The 20,343-nt window shown below is 38.9% G+C and overlaps 1 protein-coding gene across 5 annotated transcripts in view; it reads right to left on the minus strand.

Annotated features, from left to right (window-relative positions):
- Nucleotides 1–20,343, minus strand: part of GALC (galactosylceramidase) — a 66,838-nt gene that overhangs the window by 11,907 nt on the left and 34,588 nt on the right. For all 5 annotated transcript variants that reach the window (XR_014809003.1, XM_021098103.2, NM_001243631.1 and 2 more), the window contains 5 exon segments: nucleotides 15,861–15,985; nucleotides 11,836–11,963; nucleotides 6,609–6,698; nucleotides 5,541–5,627; nucleotides 2,812–2,962 (listed from right to left, as the gene is read on the minus strand). Coding sequence is in view for 4 of the 5 variants with exons in the window: in XM_021098103.2 (XP_020953762.1) it covers nucleotides 2,812–2,962; nucleotides 5,541–5,627; nucleotides 6,609–6,698; nucleotides 11,836–11,963; nucleotides 15,861–15,985 (581 nt within the window). In the remaining variant the exon portion in view is untranslated.

Below are 20,343 nucleotides of genomic sequence, written 5' to 3' on the forward strand. Positions count from 1 at the left end.
AAAAGTTACCGACTTTTATCATAGCCTCATTATTAAATATCAATATGACCAGTGTGACCTGCAGACTTATATATATATATATATATATATATATATATATATATATATATATATATATATAAAACCCATGCAACTGCTTAGGAGGCAAAATCATCAGTTTTGGAATAAGCAGACCTGGGTTCAGATTCTAGCTCAGTAAGTTCCCCAGGTTAAGTTGCTTAACTGCCCTGTGTCTCCAGTTTCCTCATTTCTAAGTGGGAAACAGGACAAGAGAACTAATAAAAGAATGTATATGAAGAGTCTACATAAGCTAGCATCAAGCAAGGGCTCAATAAGAGATAGTGTTATTTCTAATATCCGTAAAACAAGGTCTACATCACTGGTAACAGTCATCAGCTGAGAGGACATGAGGAAAGGCTGACCATATGACGTTCCCGTTGTGGCTCAGCAGTAACAAACCCGATTAGTATCCATGAGGAAGTGGGTTCGATCCCTGGCCCTGCTTAGTGGGTTAAGGATCTGGCGTTGCCGTGAGCTGTGGTGTGGGTCACAGACACAGCCTGGATCTGGAGTGGCTGTGGCTGTGGCGTAGGCTGGCAACCGCAGCTCTGACTTGGCCCCTAGCCCTGGGAACTCCATATGCCACAGGTGCGGCCCTAAAAGAAGAAAAGGCTGACTATATCAAATACAGAATTTACAAATAACAAATTCTCTTTTATTTCTGAAATGGAGCAAAACCCTGCTTGGGGCCTAAACTATCTGTCCATCTCTTCTTAGTTTCATTAAATTAAATAAGAGTCTTACAATGATGAAGGCTATAGAAGAGAACTCTTAGTCATAATATTTTATAGCTACTTTGCACTTTTCCAAGGGTTTTCACACTCACCACATCATTTCAGACATGAAGAACCCTAGAAGTACCTTGAACAGCGCAAGGATTAATCCACATATAATTCATGGCTGACCTCTCCATAGCCACCATTCCTCTACATCCTCGGATTCAGCCAACCCCAGGTCTGGAGTACTGTGACATTTACTACTGAAAAGCATCCACATGCAAGTGGGCCAGCACAGTTCAAACCTGCGTGGTTCAAGGGTCAACTGTAGTTCTAAAGCCTGGCTTATAGTTTCTAACTTTAGTTTTCAGTTTCCCTTGTAGCCCATAAAGCATTACATTTTAGATTGGAAGGGTGAGAATGCCTTTTAGTCTGCAGGTCATGGAATAAATAGTTTTGGTGTTGGCAGTTCTTCAGTGTTGTTAATCAGGCACATCCCATAGCCCGTAGGCTCCTCTCCCACTGAAGGCCAAGAGGAGTTACCTTTGCTGCAGAGAACTGAGAGACAGGTTGCTATGACATTCATGGTTGGCAACCTTAATGAGCCATACATGAGGCCACTTCAGAGTCGTAAGGAAACAAAACACCAAGCTCCCCTGAGGGTCACTGCTCACTGACAGGACTCCAGGACACAGTCCACAGGGCCATCAGGAGATCATTTCCTGGGAAAGGGAGCTGAGACCCTGTGGCAGGGACGGGGGTGGGGGGGTGTGGGGGATATAGGGAGCCTCCAACATGGTGGAATAAGCAGCCAGGCAACAACATGAGGTTTGAGTCACCCTCCAGTAATGGCAGCCTCCCGGCCTGCTTCTAGGAGCAGAGGACAGAGCCCCGAACCCCACCTGTGAGGTCTGTTGTGCCAGACAACAGCATCAACAAGTTTTGTCACTTACTGAGTGATCTGGGAATATAACTGCAATGACCCGGCTTCTAACTTTTTACACAGTTCTCCTAAATGACCTATATAATCCACGCCTTATCTAATAGCTTTAGGACGGACAGATCTTCCTAGAAAACCAGGAGAGCACAAATATAAAACTCCTAGACATAGCTAGAGGGTAGAAAATGAGCTGAATTACCTAAAGAAGACATAATTGCCCTTAACAAGCAGGTGGCTAGCACTGTGGAAAGACAGCTATTGAAATACTTTATCTTCCTCACAAAAAAAACAAAGGTGTCAGTAATGGCTCTCATGAAATAACAGGGCAGTACCAAGGCTACAAATCTTAAATTTCATCCAGAAAAAGTTAGAATTACAGATGGTCCCTGTCTTACAAGTTTTCAACTTTTGAACGGTGCAAAGGTGACATGCATTCAATAGAAACTGTACCTCAAATTTTGGATTTTGATCTTTTCCTGGGCAAGCAATACACAGTGCGATACCCTCTTGTGATGCTGGGTAGTGGCAGTGAGCAGCAGTGGGCCACAGCTCTGTCAGCCACGCCATGGTAAGGGTGACAAGTGATGAACTATTCTGTACCCAGACAACCATTCTGTTTTTCACGTTCAGTATAGTATGCAATAAATGACATGCGATATGCCACACTTCACTATAAAAATAGGCTTCGTGTTAGATGATTTTGCCCAACTGTAGGCTCGGCTAAGTGTTCTGGGTACATTTAAGGTAGGCTAGAATGACTTAGGAGGTTTGCTCGGTCAGGTGCATTAAATGGATTTTTGACCTACAATATCTTCAACATACGGTAGGTTTATCAGGACGTAACCCCACCTTAAGTCAAGTAAGGTCGGCAGTAACATTCATTCCGACAGTAACCTCTAGGTTTTTCTGGGCACTGAAAAAGACGGGACCCCCAAATTGTGATTTACCCTGAAGTAACACAAAAATTAGGTCCTGTTTACCATGGAGAGATTTAGAGCTAATCTAAAAAGCCACTCCATCATGCACGGGCTTGACAGGTAGAAATCCATCCGCTACTGCTGAAAAGGAACGTTAAGTCTGAGGAGGAAAGCTTACCGACGTTGAAATCGTCCTCATAGACACAGGGGAAGGGCTGGGACTTTGGAGGCGGCGGGTAGCTGCCTTTGTTTCCGGTGGTGAGAGTGGTGAATGTGAACAGCTCGTCCTCATGCAGTTCTAACGTGAAACTGCCACTGCTGTCGAGAAGCTGAGAAAGAAACATGGCTGTGTTCAGGGCAGCTGCTTTTGGCACATCTCGTGTGGGCTAAAGAGCTTTTGAAGAAATAAGCTTAAGAAAAGCCAAACTCATGTCTATAAGAACCGCCTAACCACTTGCGAAGGACACGCTCAATATCAAGGCCCACAGAATCTTTTTTCTTAAATTAACTTAGATTTTACGCAGTTAAACTTTTTAGAAAAGACCTTCATGTCACTTCCTGGAAGGAAGAAGGACTAGACGAGCCCGAATCTATTCCTAGGAGTCTGTTCTTCTCCATTAGACTATTAAGCTCCTGAGAGCTTAAATTTCATCCAGAAAAAGTCAATGCATGGAACAACGAGCTCTGCTTATTTGTTCTTTAGGACTTTCTAAGGTAGAAAAATCCACAAAACTCTTACTGTTGACTCAGCTGTTAACCTTGTACCATGAAGGAAAAGAAGTCCTACTCATTATACGTTCAGTTGATATTTCCATTAGCAAGTTAGGTTTGTATCACTTTTATGTTCTTGGTGATTTAATCTCTTCAAGCCATAATCTCTTCCTCCACAAAATGAGGGGAAAATATATACTTTATAGGGCTGTTGTGAGGATTATGTGAGATGTTTCTAAAGTTCTAAGCTCATGAGTGACTGACGAGAAACATTCCCTACATCATAGCTGTGCGGTGGTAAATGGAGACCTCTGAAGACACTGAAATCCTTTGCATAATTGGTGTAGACTAAACATGTGTCCACTTTATGAAATGTGAGCAGCTCTTTTTTTAGATCGTGAATTAAAGTAGTTTATATAATACCTTTGCTTTAATAAATTGTTGGTCATATCTATGAACTATCTAATACCATATTCTGGCTTAGGAAGAACCCCAAATGATATATTTTTCCTATAGGGAAAATCAATTTTATTATGCTATTTCTAGCAATGTGTTGCACAAAAAGTAGAGACTATTCTTTTTCTCAAGTTTAGTACATAATTGACATTCACTCATTGATGGTGATTGGGTGACTCACAGAACATTAATAATTACCAGTGGAGCTCCCGTTGTGGCAGAGCAGAAATGAACCCGACTAATAACCATGAGGATGTGGGTTTGGTCCCGGCCTTGCTCAGTGGGTCAAGGATCCGGTGTTGCTGTGAGCTGTGGTGTAGGTCACAGATGTGGCTTAGATCTGGCATCGCTGTGGCTATGGAGTAGGCTGGCAGCTGTAGCTCCGATTCTACCCCTATCCTGGGACCTTCCAAAAGCCAAAAAAAACAAACTTGAAAAAGTAGATTTGTGTCAATTAGGTGAAGTGATGCACTTACATGGGCCGATTCTTCCTTTGAAACATTTACTGATGAGAAACCACTGTGTGCTAAGCTCTAGAGCAGGCATCAAGGACAAAAATGCTACATAAGGCAGGGCCCCAACCCTCAAGTTCAGTGTGGTGGGAAAAGTGTTTACTAGGTTAGCATATATCCCTAGATGTTGGTGGCCTGAGACTGGTGAGGAAGGCTTCAGAGGAAGCAACACTTGGGCAGAGTCTTAAAAGAGGACAAAGATGGGAACAGAAGGCATTCTAAGAGGAGGAAGAAGCATGTGCAAAGTCACAGAAGTAATTAACTTGGCGGGCCATGCCCTGAAAAATGCAAGAAATTCCGTTTGTGAAGAGAGGCCAGTTTAAAAGGACATCACCTAGAGAGGAAAGCAGCCTTTTACCTCAGGAGGTGATAATGGGGGTGGCACACTACACTAAGGGATACGAATGCATGGGGAAAAGCATTGGGGCATTTTGAGCAAGGGACTGACAGAAGTCAGATCTGCATTTCAGACAAACCATTCTAGTAGCAGTGTGATGGGTGGTACTGAGACTGAAAAAGCAAAAGGTAGCTTCCAAAATCCAAGAGAGACGCAACGAGGAGGTGAAATGAGCCGTAGCAATGGACTGAAGACTAAGGAGCAAGTGGGAGGAAAACATGGGTGAAGCTGTCTACACTTGACACTGGCGGTATACAAAGCGTGACTGGGGATGCCAGTCTCAGATGAGCCTCATGTTTCTGACACGGGCAGACAAGTGATGGTACCATTCATGGAGACAAACTAAACGTCAAGAGCAAACCCACCCACCAAACTACACAGCCCTCTTTAGAGGGCTTCTATATAAAAAAAAAAAAAAAAAAATTGGTGACAATCTCATCTCTGTTTTGCTTTAGCCATAAAATCAATTATGAAATTAAAAATTAATGAACTAATAAAATTTCTGTTCCTTCTACTGTTGCAATGCTACTATAGGAATTTATTTTAAAACTACCCATAGAGGAGTTCCCGTCATGGCTCAGTGGTTAACGAATCCCACTAGGAACCATGAGGTTGCGGGTTCGATCCCTGCCCTTGCTGAGTGGGTTAACGATGCCGTGAGCTGTGGTGTAGGTTGCAGATGCGGCTCGGATCCCGCGTTGCTGTGGCTCTGGCGTAGGTGGGGGGCTGCAGCTCCGATTGGACCCTTAGCCTGGGAACCTCCATATGCCACGGAATGGCCCAAAGAAATAGTAAAAAAGACTAAATAAATAAATAAATAAATAAAATTACCCATAGAGAATCCAGTTGTTTGAAAAGATATCTCTTAGACGGTTTTCCAAGTTTGGTATACCACACCTGCAGCTCTGGTATTTCACGCTAAGGGAGAAAACACAAAGAAAACATGGTTGAGTGATTCGTTATCTCCTCTTTGAGGATTTCTAAAATCAGCAGCAGCAAGAATGAACCAATGACAGTCTGCAATTTATTTATCAAAAAGCCCACCTCAAATCTTAAATAGTAAATATGTTGAAAGTAGGAAGATACTATTCAAGCAAATACTTGATTTCCTATAAATGCTGCAGTCTTCTGGCAAACGTCTAAAAGATTTTAGTGCCTTTGCTTCAAAAATACTCATAACTATGTAAAAAGGTTTTGTAAAATTTCTGGCATTAAAAAAAATTCTCATGCAATTGGTAGTCAGAAGGGGCACGGTATTTTCAAATCTAACAGAAATAACAAGAATCAGAGTTCCCATCATGGCTCAGGGGTTAAGGAATCTGACTAGGAAACCATGAGGTTGCAGGTTCAATCCCTGGCCTTGCTCAGTGGGTTAAGGATCCGGTGTTGCTGTGAGCTATGGTGTAGGTCACAGACGCAGCTCAGATCCCGTGTTGCTGTGGCTCTGGCGTAGGCTGGCAGCTACAGCTCCAATTAGACCCCTAGCCTGGGAACCTCCATATGCCATGGGTGCAGCCCTAGAAAAGACAAAAAAAAAAAAAAAAAAAAAGAAAAAGAAAAAGAAGTAAGAATCCTTCTATCATTTTATTGTGTACAGAGTACTATGAAGAACAATGTTTGAAAATACCTTTGACTACACAAGTGATGCTCTACCAAAAAGACCAACTTTCTTGCAAGTGATTTTTGTTAGGGTTTTTCAAAGCTATAGAGAGTATCACCTCCTAGTGGCTTCTGTACTGTTTGACTAAAACCAGGCAACTGACATCAGGCATTTATCCATTCATATACAAACTCTTAATAGCTTGTAATATAAGATTTTACTTAAGAACTGGTGGCTTGTGATAAAATATATAAATTCTTAATTCAAAACCAAAATCAAAGTTCCATTTATTTACTTACAAAAGAACCTTTAAGAACGAAGGTAGCAAATTGATGTGACACGTTGAAATAGGGAAGAAATGGCCTTATACACAGGGAATGTTTATGACTCTGAGGAGAAAAAAAATGTTATCTAAATGATAAAGTCCCAAGATTAATATAAATGATACATATTAGTGACAAATATGAGTTTATTTCATATTTTTAAAGACTTTATTCTAAAAATTTTTATTGAATGTCTATTGTACATGCCTAGTCAAAGTAAAACTCAATGGCATCTTAACTGAATCAAACTTTGAATTCCAGACTCATTTGATGGCACAAACAGATTTTTATGTTCTGTTTTCCAAGTGATATAGATTAAAAAAGGTAAATGCCTGGTATGTTCTCACTGAAAAGGCACCTTACCTGAATATAACCTTCAAATACAAAACTGAAGCCAACTAAATACATGTAACAAATCTCATTGCCAATTTTTTCCAAAATGGTCACTACTATGGGCTGGGATAAAAGTAATCTGAGACATAATCCCTCCGAGGGAATTCATCAATCACAGAGCACTTATAAAGTTCTGGGCCAGGCTTTGTGGGAAATTTTAAAATTAAAATTATAATTACAGATGTCCATACTCCACTCTCAATAATTGATATACGACTAGACAGAGAGCCAACAAAGATACAGGAGATTTGAACACTACCAAATAATTTGCCTGGAGTAACATGAAACATCCAGCAAATGCAGAATGCATATTCTTTTCAAGTGCATAAAGAACATTTACCAAACTACACCATATTATTAGCCATAAAAGAAGTCTCCATAAATTCAAAATGATTCAAGTCACACAAAGTCTGTTCTTTGACACAGCAGAATTAAATCATAAATGAATAACAAAAATCCCTTGAAAAATTCCAAAATATTTAGAAACTAAATAACAAATTCCTAAATAAGTCCTGCCTTAAAGAAAAAAAAATAAAAAGGAAAACTAGAATTTCGGAGTGTATGAAAATAAAAACACAACACCACCTCAGGATTTGTGGGATGTCACTAAAGCACGAGTTAGAAAAAACTTTATGGCATTAAGCATAGGATATAGGATTAAGAGCTATAAACTACTTGTATAAAGCAGATAAGCAACAAGTATATACTCCACAGCACAGGGAAATATAAATATTATTGTGTAATAATTTTATTTTTTATAATGATTTTTATTTTTTCCATTATTGCTAGTTTACAGTGTTCTGTCAATTTTCTACTGTACAGCAAGGCGATCCAGTTACACATACATGTATACATTCTTTTTTCTCACATTATGATGCCCCATCATAAGTGACTAGACATAGTTCCTAGTGCTATACAGCAGGATCTCATTGCTTATCCATTCCAAAGTCAATAGTTTGCATCTATTGTGTAATAATTTTAAAGGGAGCATAATCTATATATATGTTGAAATACTGTGTTATACAACTGAAACTAATATATTACAAATCAACTATTATTTTAATAAAATTTTAAGTAAAATTTAAAAAAAACAGAGTAAATAAAATAATAAAGATGAAAAGAGAAAAAAAACACAAACCAGAAAATCAAGTACAAGAACCACAGCAAGTACTATATAGGATAAGCTCCAGAAGGAACACATAGTAATCAAACTGACCAAAATTAAAGACAAAGAGAAAATATTAACAGTAACTAGGGAAAAGCAACAAATAACATACAAGTCAATCCCCAAAAGGTTATCAGCTGATTTTTTAGCAGAAACTCTGCAGGTCAGAAAGGAGTGGCATGACATATTTAAAGTGATGAAAGGGAAAACTTACAACCAAGAATACTCTACCCAGTAAGGCTCTTGTTCAGATTTGACAGAGAAAGCAAAAGCTTTGTAGAAAAGCAAAAGCTAAAAGAATTTAGTACTGCCAAGCCAGTTTAATAATAAATGCTAAAGGAACTTCTCTAGGCACAAATTTGAGGAAAAACATCAATCTGCAGATCCAAGAGGCTCAACAAATACCAAGAGGAATAAATATAAAGTGTTGCACATACAGACACCCAATAAAAATGTTGAAAGTCAAAGAAAAGAAGAAACTCTTGAGATGTGCAAGGTCATTTACAAGGGAACCTCAATAAGATTAACAGTTGATTTATCACCAGCAGTGGAAGATAACACATTCAAAGAGCTCAGAGAAAATAAACTGTCAGCCAAGAATTTTAAATCCAGCTAAAATAACTTTCAAAAATGAATACCTTACTGGAGTGTAATTAATTAATTAATATAAATCTGAAGTAGACTCTGAAAATCCAGATTTCTACAGTAAACCCTGGAACAATCACTAAAAAACAAATCGCCAAAATATAGTTTTTAAAAATCAAATGAATTTAAATGTTACATCACAAAATATTGACATCATGCAAAAGAAGACAGTAAAGGAGGAACAGATGAACCCAAAAGTGAGACATATAGAAAACAAAAAGCTGACAGATATAAATCTAACTATATCAATATTAACATTAAATATAAATGCAATTCAATCAAAAAGTCAGGCTAGATTTTTTAAAAAGCAAGATCCAACAATATGGTGTCAAAAGGAAACACACTTTAGCTTCAAAGAAACAAAAAAAGGAGGATGGATCAATATGGCAGAGGAGGAGAACATAGTGCTAACTCCCCCCCCCACAAACATGCCAAAAATACATTTACATGTAGAACAGTTCTCAAGGAAAACTAACTAGAAACTGACAGAAGAACTTCTATACAACCAAAGCTGCAAGAAAGATTTCCATATAACTGGGTATAATGGGGGAAAAGGCATAATGGTGGGTTCTCCACATGTGAAAGGAAGAGAAGGTTCCAATGGGTAGACCTTCAACCTGGAAAGTGAGTGGGTCAAGCCACAGAGTGGTCGTCCCAGTCCTGGGATCCTATGCAAAAGAGAAAATCTCCCTTGACTACTGGGAGAAATGCTAGGAAAAATAGAAGGGATGGAGAAGCTTAGACTCTATTCACAAGGAGTGCATGTGAGCTGGCTTGCCAACAATCAGGGTGAGGAGAGATATGCACTGGTGGCTGCCACACCTCACTGTACTCCAATGCAAACACCCAGGCCCTGCTCACACCACACCACAGCTTGGCAGGAGATCTAAGCCCTGGGAAAAGACTCTGTCTTGCTAAGGAGAGAAAGTATGATGGTCCTGGGGTGTGATCCAGGTGGAGCAGCAGCCACTGTCAATGTTTACTTGGGTGGCACCAAAGGAGCAAACCACAGTCTGTCTCCCAGTGAAGCAAATGCACTCAATGGGAATGCACGTGTGTGCACACACACACACAATCACAGTATAGTTGTAAAGATACATAAATGCATAAACAAATAGAGTCCAGAAATAATTCTACATATTTATCAACAACTGAATTTTTTACAAAAGTGCAAAGGCAACGCAGCAGAGAAAAAAAAACAACAGCTTTTTCAACAAACGGTGCTAGAACCAGTGGATAGTCATATGCAAAAATTTCTTAGAAACCACATCAAAAGTATGTTCTGTGAAACTACAAATGGATAAATTGGACCTCCTAAAAAATTAAAATCTCTATCTTCCAAAAACACTATTAACAAATGAAAGCTAAAGACTGATAGAAAATCTATACAAAGCACATATCTATAAAGGACTTGTACCTAGAATATGCAAAGAACTCTCAAAATGAAACAATAAGAAAGAAATCCAATAAAAATTAAGAGATCTGAATAGATATTTCACCAAAGATATATATATGAAGGACCAATAAGCACAAGAAAAGCTCAGCATCATCAGTCATTAGAGAAATGCAAACTAAAACTAAAATTAAATACCACACCATACCTACTAATAGCTAAAATTAAAAAACTGATCACACCAAGTGTTGGCAATTAAAAAGAAAAATTAGAACTCACTATGCTGTTGATGGGAATCTAAAATGGCACAACTACTTTGAAGAACATTTTGGCAGTTTTCTAAAATGACACACCATATTGTCTAGTCATTCCACTACTATATATTTACCCAAGAGAAAAGAAACACATATTCATATTAAGATTTGACACATATGTTCACAGTTTTATGTGTAATAACCAAAAAAAAGAAAAAAAAAAACCAACAAATTTCCAGCAACAGGTGAATGGATAAACAAACTATGATGCCACCTTACAATGGAATACTATTCAGCAATAATGGGAAACACACAACATCGATGAATATTAAAAAAAAAAATTCTGTCGAGTGAAAACAGCAAGACAAAAAACAGCATGTGCTGTATGGTTCCACTGATATAAAACTCTAGAAAAATGCAAATGAATCTACAGTGACAGAAAGCAGTAATCAGGGACGTCACTGTATAAGGGGAGGAGCAACATGGAGAAAATATTTACAAAGAGACAGGAGTATTCTTTCGGGAGGTGATGGATATGTTCTCTGTCCTGATTGTCATGATGGTTTATTGTGCAGATACATGTTAAAACTTCTGAAATTGTGCATTTTAAGTATGTGTTTGAAGGGGCACATGCCACTTGGGAGTGAAGATTATTTTAAGTTGAAGGTATTTGAGACTCAACATGCAGAGAAAGTCTCCTCTTAGCTTCCCTTTTCTGACTAAAAGCAGTAACTTCTGGGAAATAAGGTTGCCATAAATTCCTCTTCAGGGCGGGTCTACTCCCAGAAAGGAGGGATGAGAACTTCCCATATCTGCAAGGGAATCTATGGCTCTGAAGGGAAGAAAAAGACCACTTGAACGAATGTAGACAAATACTATCCACAAACTTTCTTATCTCCTGTTTGTTCTCCTGAAAACTTTCCAAACAGTGATTTATTTTCCCGTAGGTGTCCTTTCTCCTCTGACCATTACCTACTAAGCTAGGCATATAAAACCCAAACCCTAAATCCTTCAGAGTTCCTAACACTGGATTACATAGAACCCACTGAACACATGTGCATGTGTTTGAGTTATTCATCACCGAGGTTCTCCACATGTTGCCACATGCACGAACAAATAAGCTGTTTTCTTTCCCCTGTTAATCTTTTGTCTTTTGTCAGTTTAATTGGTAGGGCCCCAGCTACTGAATTCAAGAAGATACAGGAAAAAGTTTCTTGCTCCCTACATGTAGTTTATTATATGTTAACTATACTTAAGTAAAGCTAGCTTTAAAAAAGTGTTCAGTTGTGTTATATGTTATTTTTTCCAACACTAACAAAGTGAATCAAGCCAATAAAAACCACAAATAATTACCATAGTTTCAACGATGATGGTGAGGTTACCTAAACCATCAGTCAGGGCTACGTAGCTTCCTCCTTTCTCTAAATGGCCAACTGTCTTCAGGTAATACCAACCTGGTTGAGTAAACTGAGTGGTATGAGCTACAGAAAAGCAGAGAAAGACCCAAATAAGATTAAAATTGTGATAACAGGATTTCTTCAAAAAACAAAAGACTGACTACGTTTCAGATTTGAGTCTGAAAAATAAGAATTTGCCACTCCAAAATGTGCCACTTTTAGCGCCTGGATTATTTTGAGTTGATGGCCATCAAGACCCAGAAGACCAAAGAAAAACTTTTCTCTCTCCTTTAACTGCCTCAAAGAATTTAGGTAGGGGACCTGGCCCAGAAAGAGAGCTATTACTAGAGATAATTTTTTATCTGAAAGACTTACCTGTATGGCAGGACACACATCTGCTCTTCTTCTCCTGTGAACTTTCTTCCATCCCCTTGAAGCTCCAGGCCCCATCCCATTCCTTAGCCAGGATGGCATTATAAGCCTCAACTGCTTGACTGCACATTTGAGTCTCATATTTTTATGGGAGCTCCATACATACAAAGTTAAATTTGTTTTTCTCCTGTTGATCTGCCTTACGTCAATTTAATTATTAGACCAGCCAAAGAACCTAGAAGGGTAGAAGGAAATTTTTTCTACCCCAAGTTTGATTGGGTCCAGTAGCTATTTTCTCTTTTGGAGAAAAATATTTGCCAGTCTCACGTTTCAACTTTTGAATATTTAGTCCAGTTAAGTGGCATAAATATAGGAATATTCTTACAATGACTGATAAAAAAATAAATGAGCCACACTCTGCCAGTTCAAGAATACTAGTTAAACCTTTTTTTTTCCAAGAGTAAAGTTATACCCTCCCATCCCCTGCTCAGTTCCACTTAACCCATCCTAATGTAACTACAAAGAATGTGGTTTTTAAAAATTTAATAAATATTTCAAAACCTAAGCTTTATGTTTTAAAACAAGTTTATTTCCACAATAAACATCTACTGGGCACCTCCAAATCTGGTCCTGAGCAATATTCCATGTCCCATTTTGGGAGGTAACAAAATTAATCTCCCAAAAACCAAACTTAGAAATTTGACAAATGGGAGTTCCCGTCATGGCTCGATGGTTAGCGAATCCAACTAGAAGCCATGAGGTTGCGGGTCGGATCCCTGGCCTTGCTCGGTGGGTTAACGATCCGGCATTGCCATGAGCTGTGGTGTAGGCTGCAGACGTGGCTCGGATCCCACATTGCTGTGGCTCTGGTGTAGGCCGGTGGCTACAGCTCCAATTAGACCCCTAGCCTGGGAACCTCCATGTGCCACGGGAGCAGCCCAAGAAATGGCACCAAAAACAAACAAACAAACAAACAAAAACAAAAACAGACTCACTGACATAGACAACAGACTTGTGGTTAACACAGGGGAGGTGGAGGCAGTAGGATGGACTGGGAGTTTTGGATTAGCAGATACAAACTATTAACATTTAGAATGGATAAGCAGGAGTTCCTGTTGTGGCGCAGTGGTTAACGAATCCGACTAGGAACCATGAGGTTGCAGGTTCGGTCCCTGCCCTTGCTCAGTGGGTTAACGATCCAGCGTTGCCGTGAGCTGTGGTGTAGGTTGCAGACGCGGCTTGGATCCCACGTTGCTGTGGCTCTGGCGTAGGCCGGTGGCTACAGCTCCGATTGGACCCCTAGCCTGGGAACCTCCATATGCCGCAGGAGCGGCCCAAGAAATAGCAACAACAACAACAACAACAAAAGACAAAAAGACCAAAAAAAAAAAAAAAAAAAAAGAATGGATAAGCAATGAGGTCCTGCTGTATAGCACAGGGAATTATATTTGGTCTCTTAGGGTAGACCATGACATAAGACTATATATATATATATGGTATATGACTGGGTCAATTTGTTATACTGCAGCAATTCGTACATCACTGTAAATAAACTATACTTTAATTCCTGACCAAGGAGGTGAAAGATTTATACGCTGAGAACTATAAAATATTAATCAAGGAAATTAAAGAAAAGGTAAAGAAATGGAAAAATACCCCATGCTCCTGGGGTGGAAAAATTAACATTGTAAAAATGGCCATACTACCCAAAGCAACCTACAGATTCAATGCAATCCCTATCAAATTACCCATGACATTTTTCACAGAACTAGAACTAACAACCCAAAAATTTATATGGAACCACAAAAGACCCAGAAGTGCCAAAGCAATCCCGAGGGGCAAAAACCAAGCAGGAGGCATAACTCTCCCAGACTTCAGGCAATACTACAAAGCCACAGTCATCAAGACAGTGTGGTACTGGTACCAAAACAGACAGACAGACCAGTGGAACAGCAGAGAGAACCCAGAAATAAACCCAGACACCTACGGCCAATTACTCTTGGACAAAGGAGGCAAGAACATAAAATGGGGAAAAGACAGTCTTTTCAGCAAGCATTGCTGGGAAAACTGGACAGCCACACATAAATCAATGAAACTGGAACACACCCTCACACCCTGCACAAAAATACACTCAAAATGGCTGAAAGACTTAAATATAAGACAAGAAAGACACCATCAAACTCCTAGAAGAGAACATACGCAAAACATTCTCTGACAGCAACCTTACAAATGTTTTCCTAGGTCAGTCTCCCAAGGCAACAGAAATAAAAGCAAAAATAAACCAATGAGACCTCATCAAACGGACAAGTTTTTGCACAGCAAAGGAAACCATTAAAAAAAAAAAAAAAAAAGACTACTTACAGAATGGGAGAAAATAGTTTCAAATGATGCAACTGACAAGGCCTTAATCTCTAAAATATACAAACAACTTACACAACTCAACAGCAAAAAAGACAATAACCCAATGGAAAAAGGGGCAAAAGACCTGAATAGACATCTCTCCAAAGAAGATACATGGATGGCCAACAAGCACATGAAAAAATGCTCAACATCACTGATTATTAGAGAAAAATGCTCAATATCACTACTATGAGGTACCATTTCACACCAGTCAGAATGGCCATCATTAATGAGTCCACAAATAACAAATGCTGGAGAGGGTGTGGAGAAAAGGGAACCCTCCTACACTGTTGGCGGGTATGTAAATTGGTACAACCACTATGGAAAACAGAATGGAGATACTTTAGAAAACTATACATAGAACTACCATATGACCCAGCAATCCCACTCATGGGCATATATCTGGACAAAACTTTCCTTGAAAAAGACACATGCACCCTCATGTTCATTGCAGCTCTATTCACAATAGCCAAGACATGGAAACAACCTAAATGTCCATCAACAGATGATCAGATGAAGAAGATGTGGTATATATTATACACAATAGAATACTACTCAGCCATAAAAAAGAACGAAATTATGCCATCTGCAGCAACATGGATGGAACTAGAGAATCTCATGCCAAGTGAAGTAAGTCAGAAAGAGAAAGCCAAATACCATATGATATCACTTATATTTGGAATATTATGTAAGGCACAAATGAACCTTTCCACCGAAAAGATCATGGACATGGAGAACAGACTTGTGGTTGCCAAGGTAGAGGGGGAGGGAGTGGGATGCATTGGGCATTTGGGCTTAATAGATGCAAACTATTGCCTTTGGAATGGATAAGCAATGAGATCCTGCTGTGTGGCACTGGGAACTATATCTATGTACAGCAGGGTCAACTTGTTGTACACCATGGAAAACTAACAGAACACTATAAACCAGCTATAATGGACAAAATAAAAATCATTATTTAAAAAAAAAAAAAAGCCAGATCTTAGAATGATCAAGACTAGAATGTAAAAAGTAGCCTAATTACCCAAAAGATTCTTATGAAATGTGACATCTTGCTTGAAACAGAGACACACTTAAAACATGCACATACACACGGGTGCACACACAACACACACACGCACACAGTGTTTATATCTTCCCCTCTAGGTGCTGTTTGCCTTGTCTCTTATATAGGAATTCAGGGAGTGAGTGATGGACTCTGAGCCATACCTGATATCCAGATGGGAGCTTCTACTGCATAGTGCCCGCTCCATGGCTCCTGAGCAGTCATCAGTCCGCAACGCCCATACGGCAACTGTTCATAGTAACTAGCCACTAAATTCCAAGCAATGGTGCTAAAAGATTTGTTTGATAAAAGAGGAACACCAAAGTAGCTTTTAATAAAAATGTAAATATCTAGAAGCCCACAGTAAAAAAAAAAAAAAAGACTTTATCAGAGTTTATACAAACATATGTAAATGACCAAAAAATGACCATCCAAAACAAGAATATATGTTATCTAAGCTCACATTTTGAAAAGTCAACTGTTGGACACATCTAAATATTTTTAATGGTGAATCACATAATAAAAAATACAAATCTATATGAGGTGTACAATTTTTACTGACCCATGGTGTAACCAAAAGGTGAATCATGCTCTACCAGTACCAGAGAGGTCACAAATGTGAGCTGAATACAAATAAAGGCTTTGTCCATACCTGCTTTCCTTTTGTCATTAAGTCCCTTCTTAATGCCCCAATTTCGTGACATAATTTTATGAACCTGACTCTGAGCTATCACAAAATTTTACAACTGAGAACTCTTAGAGTCTCAGACTGCCTAGGTTGATATGATGGTGTAAGTAGACAGGGCAGGGGGCCCCTGGAAGACAAGAACCAGACATGATTTACTTTACATAAGAGAAGTCATTTTAGACCTAAGCCGTTTTGTGATCTAAGCCTGGCCATAAGGTTTGACCTTGCAGAACAGGTTTCAGTGATTTTAAGGGAACAAAAGAATGTAACAACAGCTAATATCAGGCCAGGGAAATAACCATATCTGAGACAAGATGTCAGTTATAAAGACTCCCAGTTCTGTTTCAAAGGTAAAGCTTAGCCTGAGGCACATTCTTCAGCTGTTCTGCAAGATCCAAAATGCCTCAAACACTCAACCACCAACTAAGGAATGACTAGGTTGACCTTGTCTGATCCTTGTGACTTCAATCAGCAAATGCCAAACTCTGTCAGTCTTTGCCCCAATTCTATGCTGAATTCCCTGCTTAAGCCCCCTCATAAATATACATATACCCTTGACCCTTTGTGAATACGCATGAGTCCGTAGCTTAAAACTTCCTCAATTTTGCTGTTCAGGGAGACATTGCTTTAGGAAATATCCCTGGTGTTCTCCTTACATACTGCAAGTAATGAATCCTTCTTTCTCCCAGGCGTTGGCTTTGTTGTACCTTTCAGCTTGACACCCACCAACAGGCAAACCCAGTGTTTGTGTAACAATGGCTCTACCACTTAACCTCTCTGGACCTCAGTTTCCTCACCTATAAAATGAGAATAATAATTGTACCTTGCTCATGTGATTTTTGCGAGGATTAAACGTACTAATGCATATGAAGAGGACAGAGCAAGGTCTGGGCTGCAGCATGGCTATAATTGTGCTTCATCTACAAGTACTAATAGGTCAGCTTGATGGTCTGTATTCTGGTCCATTGTTGTGTATAGCTGGTGCTGAACTCTAAGATTGTGACTCTGTGGTTCCTAGGAGAATCCAAGGGCAAAAGGCAAGCTCTGGACCCTGGTACTGCTGGGTTTCTCAAAGCTTGAGAGAGAAAGAGAGAGAGGGAGAGGGAGAGAGAAAGAAAGAAAGAGAGAGAGAGAAGGAAGGAAAGAAATGAGGGAGGAAGGAAGGAAAGAAGAGAGAGAGAAAGAAATAAACATGAAATTCTGTGGATAAACTCTGGGTCTGTCTGTCTTTCTTTCTTTCTTCCTTTCTTTGTTTTTCTTTTTTTTCTTTTTAGGGCCATACCTGCAGCATGTGGAAGCTCCCAGGCTAGGGGCTGAATCAGAGCTGCAGCTGCCAGCCTACACCACATCCATAGCAATGCCAGATCCAAGCCACATCTGTGACCTACACCATAGCTCGTGGCAATGAAGTGAGGCCAGAGATCAAACCCACATCCTCGTGGATACTAGTCAGGTTCTTAACCCACTGAGCCACAACAGGAACTCCAGAATTTCATTTTTCTTATCAAGTCCTCACTTATCATAAAATGACAGACTGACATTCTTAGAAAATCAAAGCCTTCTAATTCTGTCAATACAAGGTAGAAAACATAGCCTCAAGTTTCAAAAATCCTTACTGTCAGTGAAAATTGTTAAAGTTCTCCTGATGATCCCCATGCAAAATGTATGGTATCTTCTCTGGCTATTGGTAGAAGTATAAATTAAAACATGTGGAGAGCATTTTATAATATATATGAAAGCCTTTAAAATCTATATACCGCTGACCCAGACATTCATTCTATTTCTAGGAATACATCCTAAGGAAATAATCACAAATGTACACAAAGATATTTGTATATAATAGATCATTACAGTGTGTACAAAGCTGTTCCTCAAAATAGAGACAACTTCCATTTCTAGGCAGAAAAGAATAATTTCTACATTGGTGTTTCCCAAACACTGGTATCAAAATTCTGTGGCATCAACCAATGAACCTGTCCACAGAAAAGAAACTCATGGACTTGGAGAACAGACTTGTAGTTGCCAAGGGGGAGGGAGAGGGAGTGGGATAGACCGGGAATCTGGGGTTAACAGATGCAAACTATTGCCTTTGGAATGGATAAGCAATGAGATCCTGCTGTATAGCACAGAGAAGTATATCTAGTCACTTGTGATGTAACATGATGGAGGATAATGTGAGAAAAAGAATGTATATATATATATGTGTGTGTATGTATGTGTGTGTGTGTGTGCACACACATGCACACACATAACTGGGTCACTTTGCTGAAAAGTAGAAAATTGACAGAACACTATAAACCAACTAAAATGAAAAAAATAAAAATTGTGGCATCAAAATCACCTGGGGCACTGACTAAACAGAGTCCAAGGATCCTTCAGATTCAGATTTGAAAGGTTGGGGCAGCTACCAAGGAATCAGTATAATCAAGTATCTCAGGTACTTCTTAAGTCAAGGCAAGTTGGGAAATTCTGCTTTATGTTAACAAAATTCATATTTGCATTAAAAATGATGAAATAGAAGAAGTATACTTACTTCTCTACAAAATATAAGAAAAAGTTCATAATACCTTGTCAAGTGAAAAATAGCTTATTTACTAAATATTATACAGCGTGGTCTCAATTATGAATTAAAATTTTATACATATAAATATAAATAGGAAGACATACACCAAAATTATTTAGGACAATTACTTTATACACAACAAGATGACAGGTGACATTGTTTTCTTCTTTGTACCTATATACAGTTACTAAATTTTCTCCCATGAGCATGTGTTACTCTCAATACCAAATTATATTATTAGAACCAAACTCTCCAAAATAAGCTTCTTTTCTTTCAAGAAAAGGGAAAAAACAAAGATTGTGAGAAGTATGTATAAGCTCACACTGACATCACAAAAGATGCATTGGTTGCTTTTGCTCTATGTATCATTGTTTTAGAAAGGCAATTTGAATATAATTACAATTAAAGCTTCTCAAAGCATTTAAGAAATATTTTCTTGAAAAATAAAGAGTGTGATCTTCCTTAAAATCTCTGTTTTGTAAAAACAGACAGTGACACAAATAAGTGACTCTGTGAGGAATTAGTTAAGCAGCTTGGGAAGGAGAGTCCACAAGACAGTTTACCTGGTCCTTTCAAAAGGTCACTGTCATAATGAATGAGGAAGGAAGATAACTATTCTAGATTAAAAGAGATTTGAGGGGCGTGACATGTAAATGCAATGCATGGTCCTTGATTTGTTCTTAGCTTTAAAAACAGACTATAAACAACATTTTTGGAGATAATTAGGGAAATCTCAATACAGACTATGAGAAATATTTTTAAAGGCTCCTATGCTCTTATATTTCAAATGATATTGTGATCATGTACGTGAGTAACTTTATGTTTCGGAACAACAAGCTAAAATATTTAGGGGTGAGGTGTCACAACATCTGTAATTTACTTTATAATTGCTCATTAAGATATGTAGAGAGGTTGTCAAAAGTCATAGAAATACAATGAATTTAACTATATATAAAATAATATCTAAATAAGCTGGACTTGAAGCTCCCATCATGGTTCAGCAGTAATGAACCCAATGGTATCCATGAGGCTGCAGGTTCGATCCCTGGCCTCACTCAGTGGGTTAAGAATCTGGCATTGCCATGAATTGCGGTGTAGGTCGCAGACGTGGCTCAGATCCCACGTTGCCGTGGCTGTGGCGTAGGCCGACAGCTACAGCTCCGATTTCCCTAAACTGGGAACTTCCCTATGCCATGAGTACAGCCCTAAAGAGACCAAAAGAAAAAGAAAAGACCTAGATAAGCTGGACTTTATTTACACAGATTATTTTCAAACATATAAAAACAGACGCAAAATGGAGATGGTATTGCTGAGAACTCTCTAAAAGGGAGCCAGAGGGCACTAACGAAGTGTGATTTATATACCCTTCTAGATCTGGATGGAGTCTGACCTTTTG

Source organism: Sus scrofa, chromosome 7, assembly GCF_054392235.1.
Source record: "Sus scrofa isolate SSC_HxYL_T2T_F1_AM1 chromosome 7, Sscrofa_HxYL_maternal_Yorkshire_Landrace_v2.0, whole genome shotgun sequence".
Taxonomy (NCBI): domain Eukaryota; kingdom Metazoa; phylum Chordata; class Mammalia; order Artiodactyla; family Suidae; genus Sus; species Sus scrofa.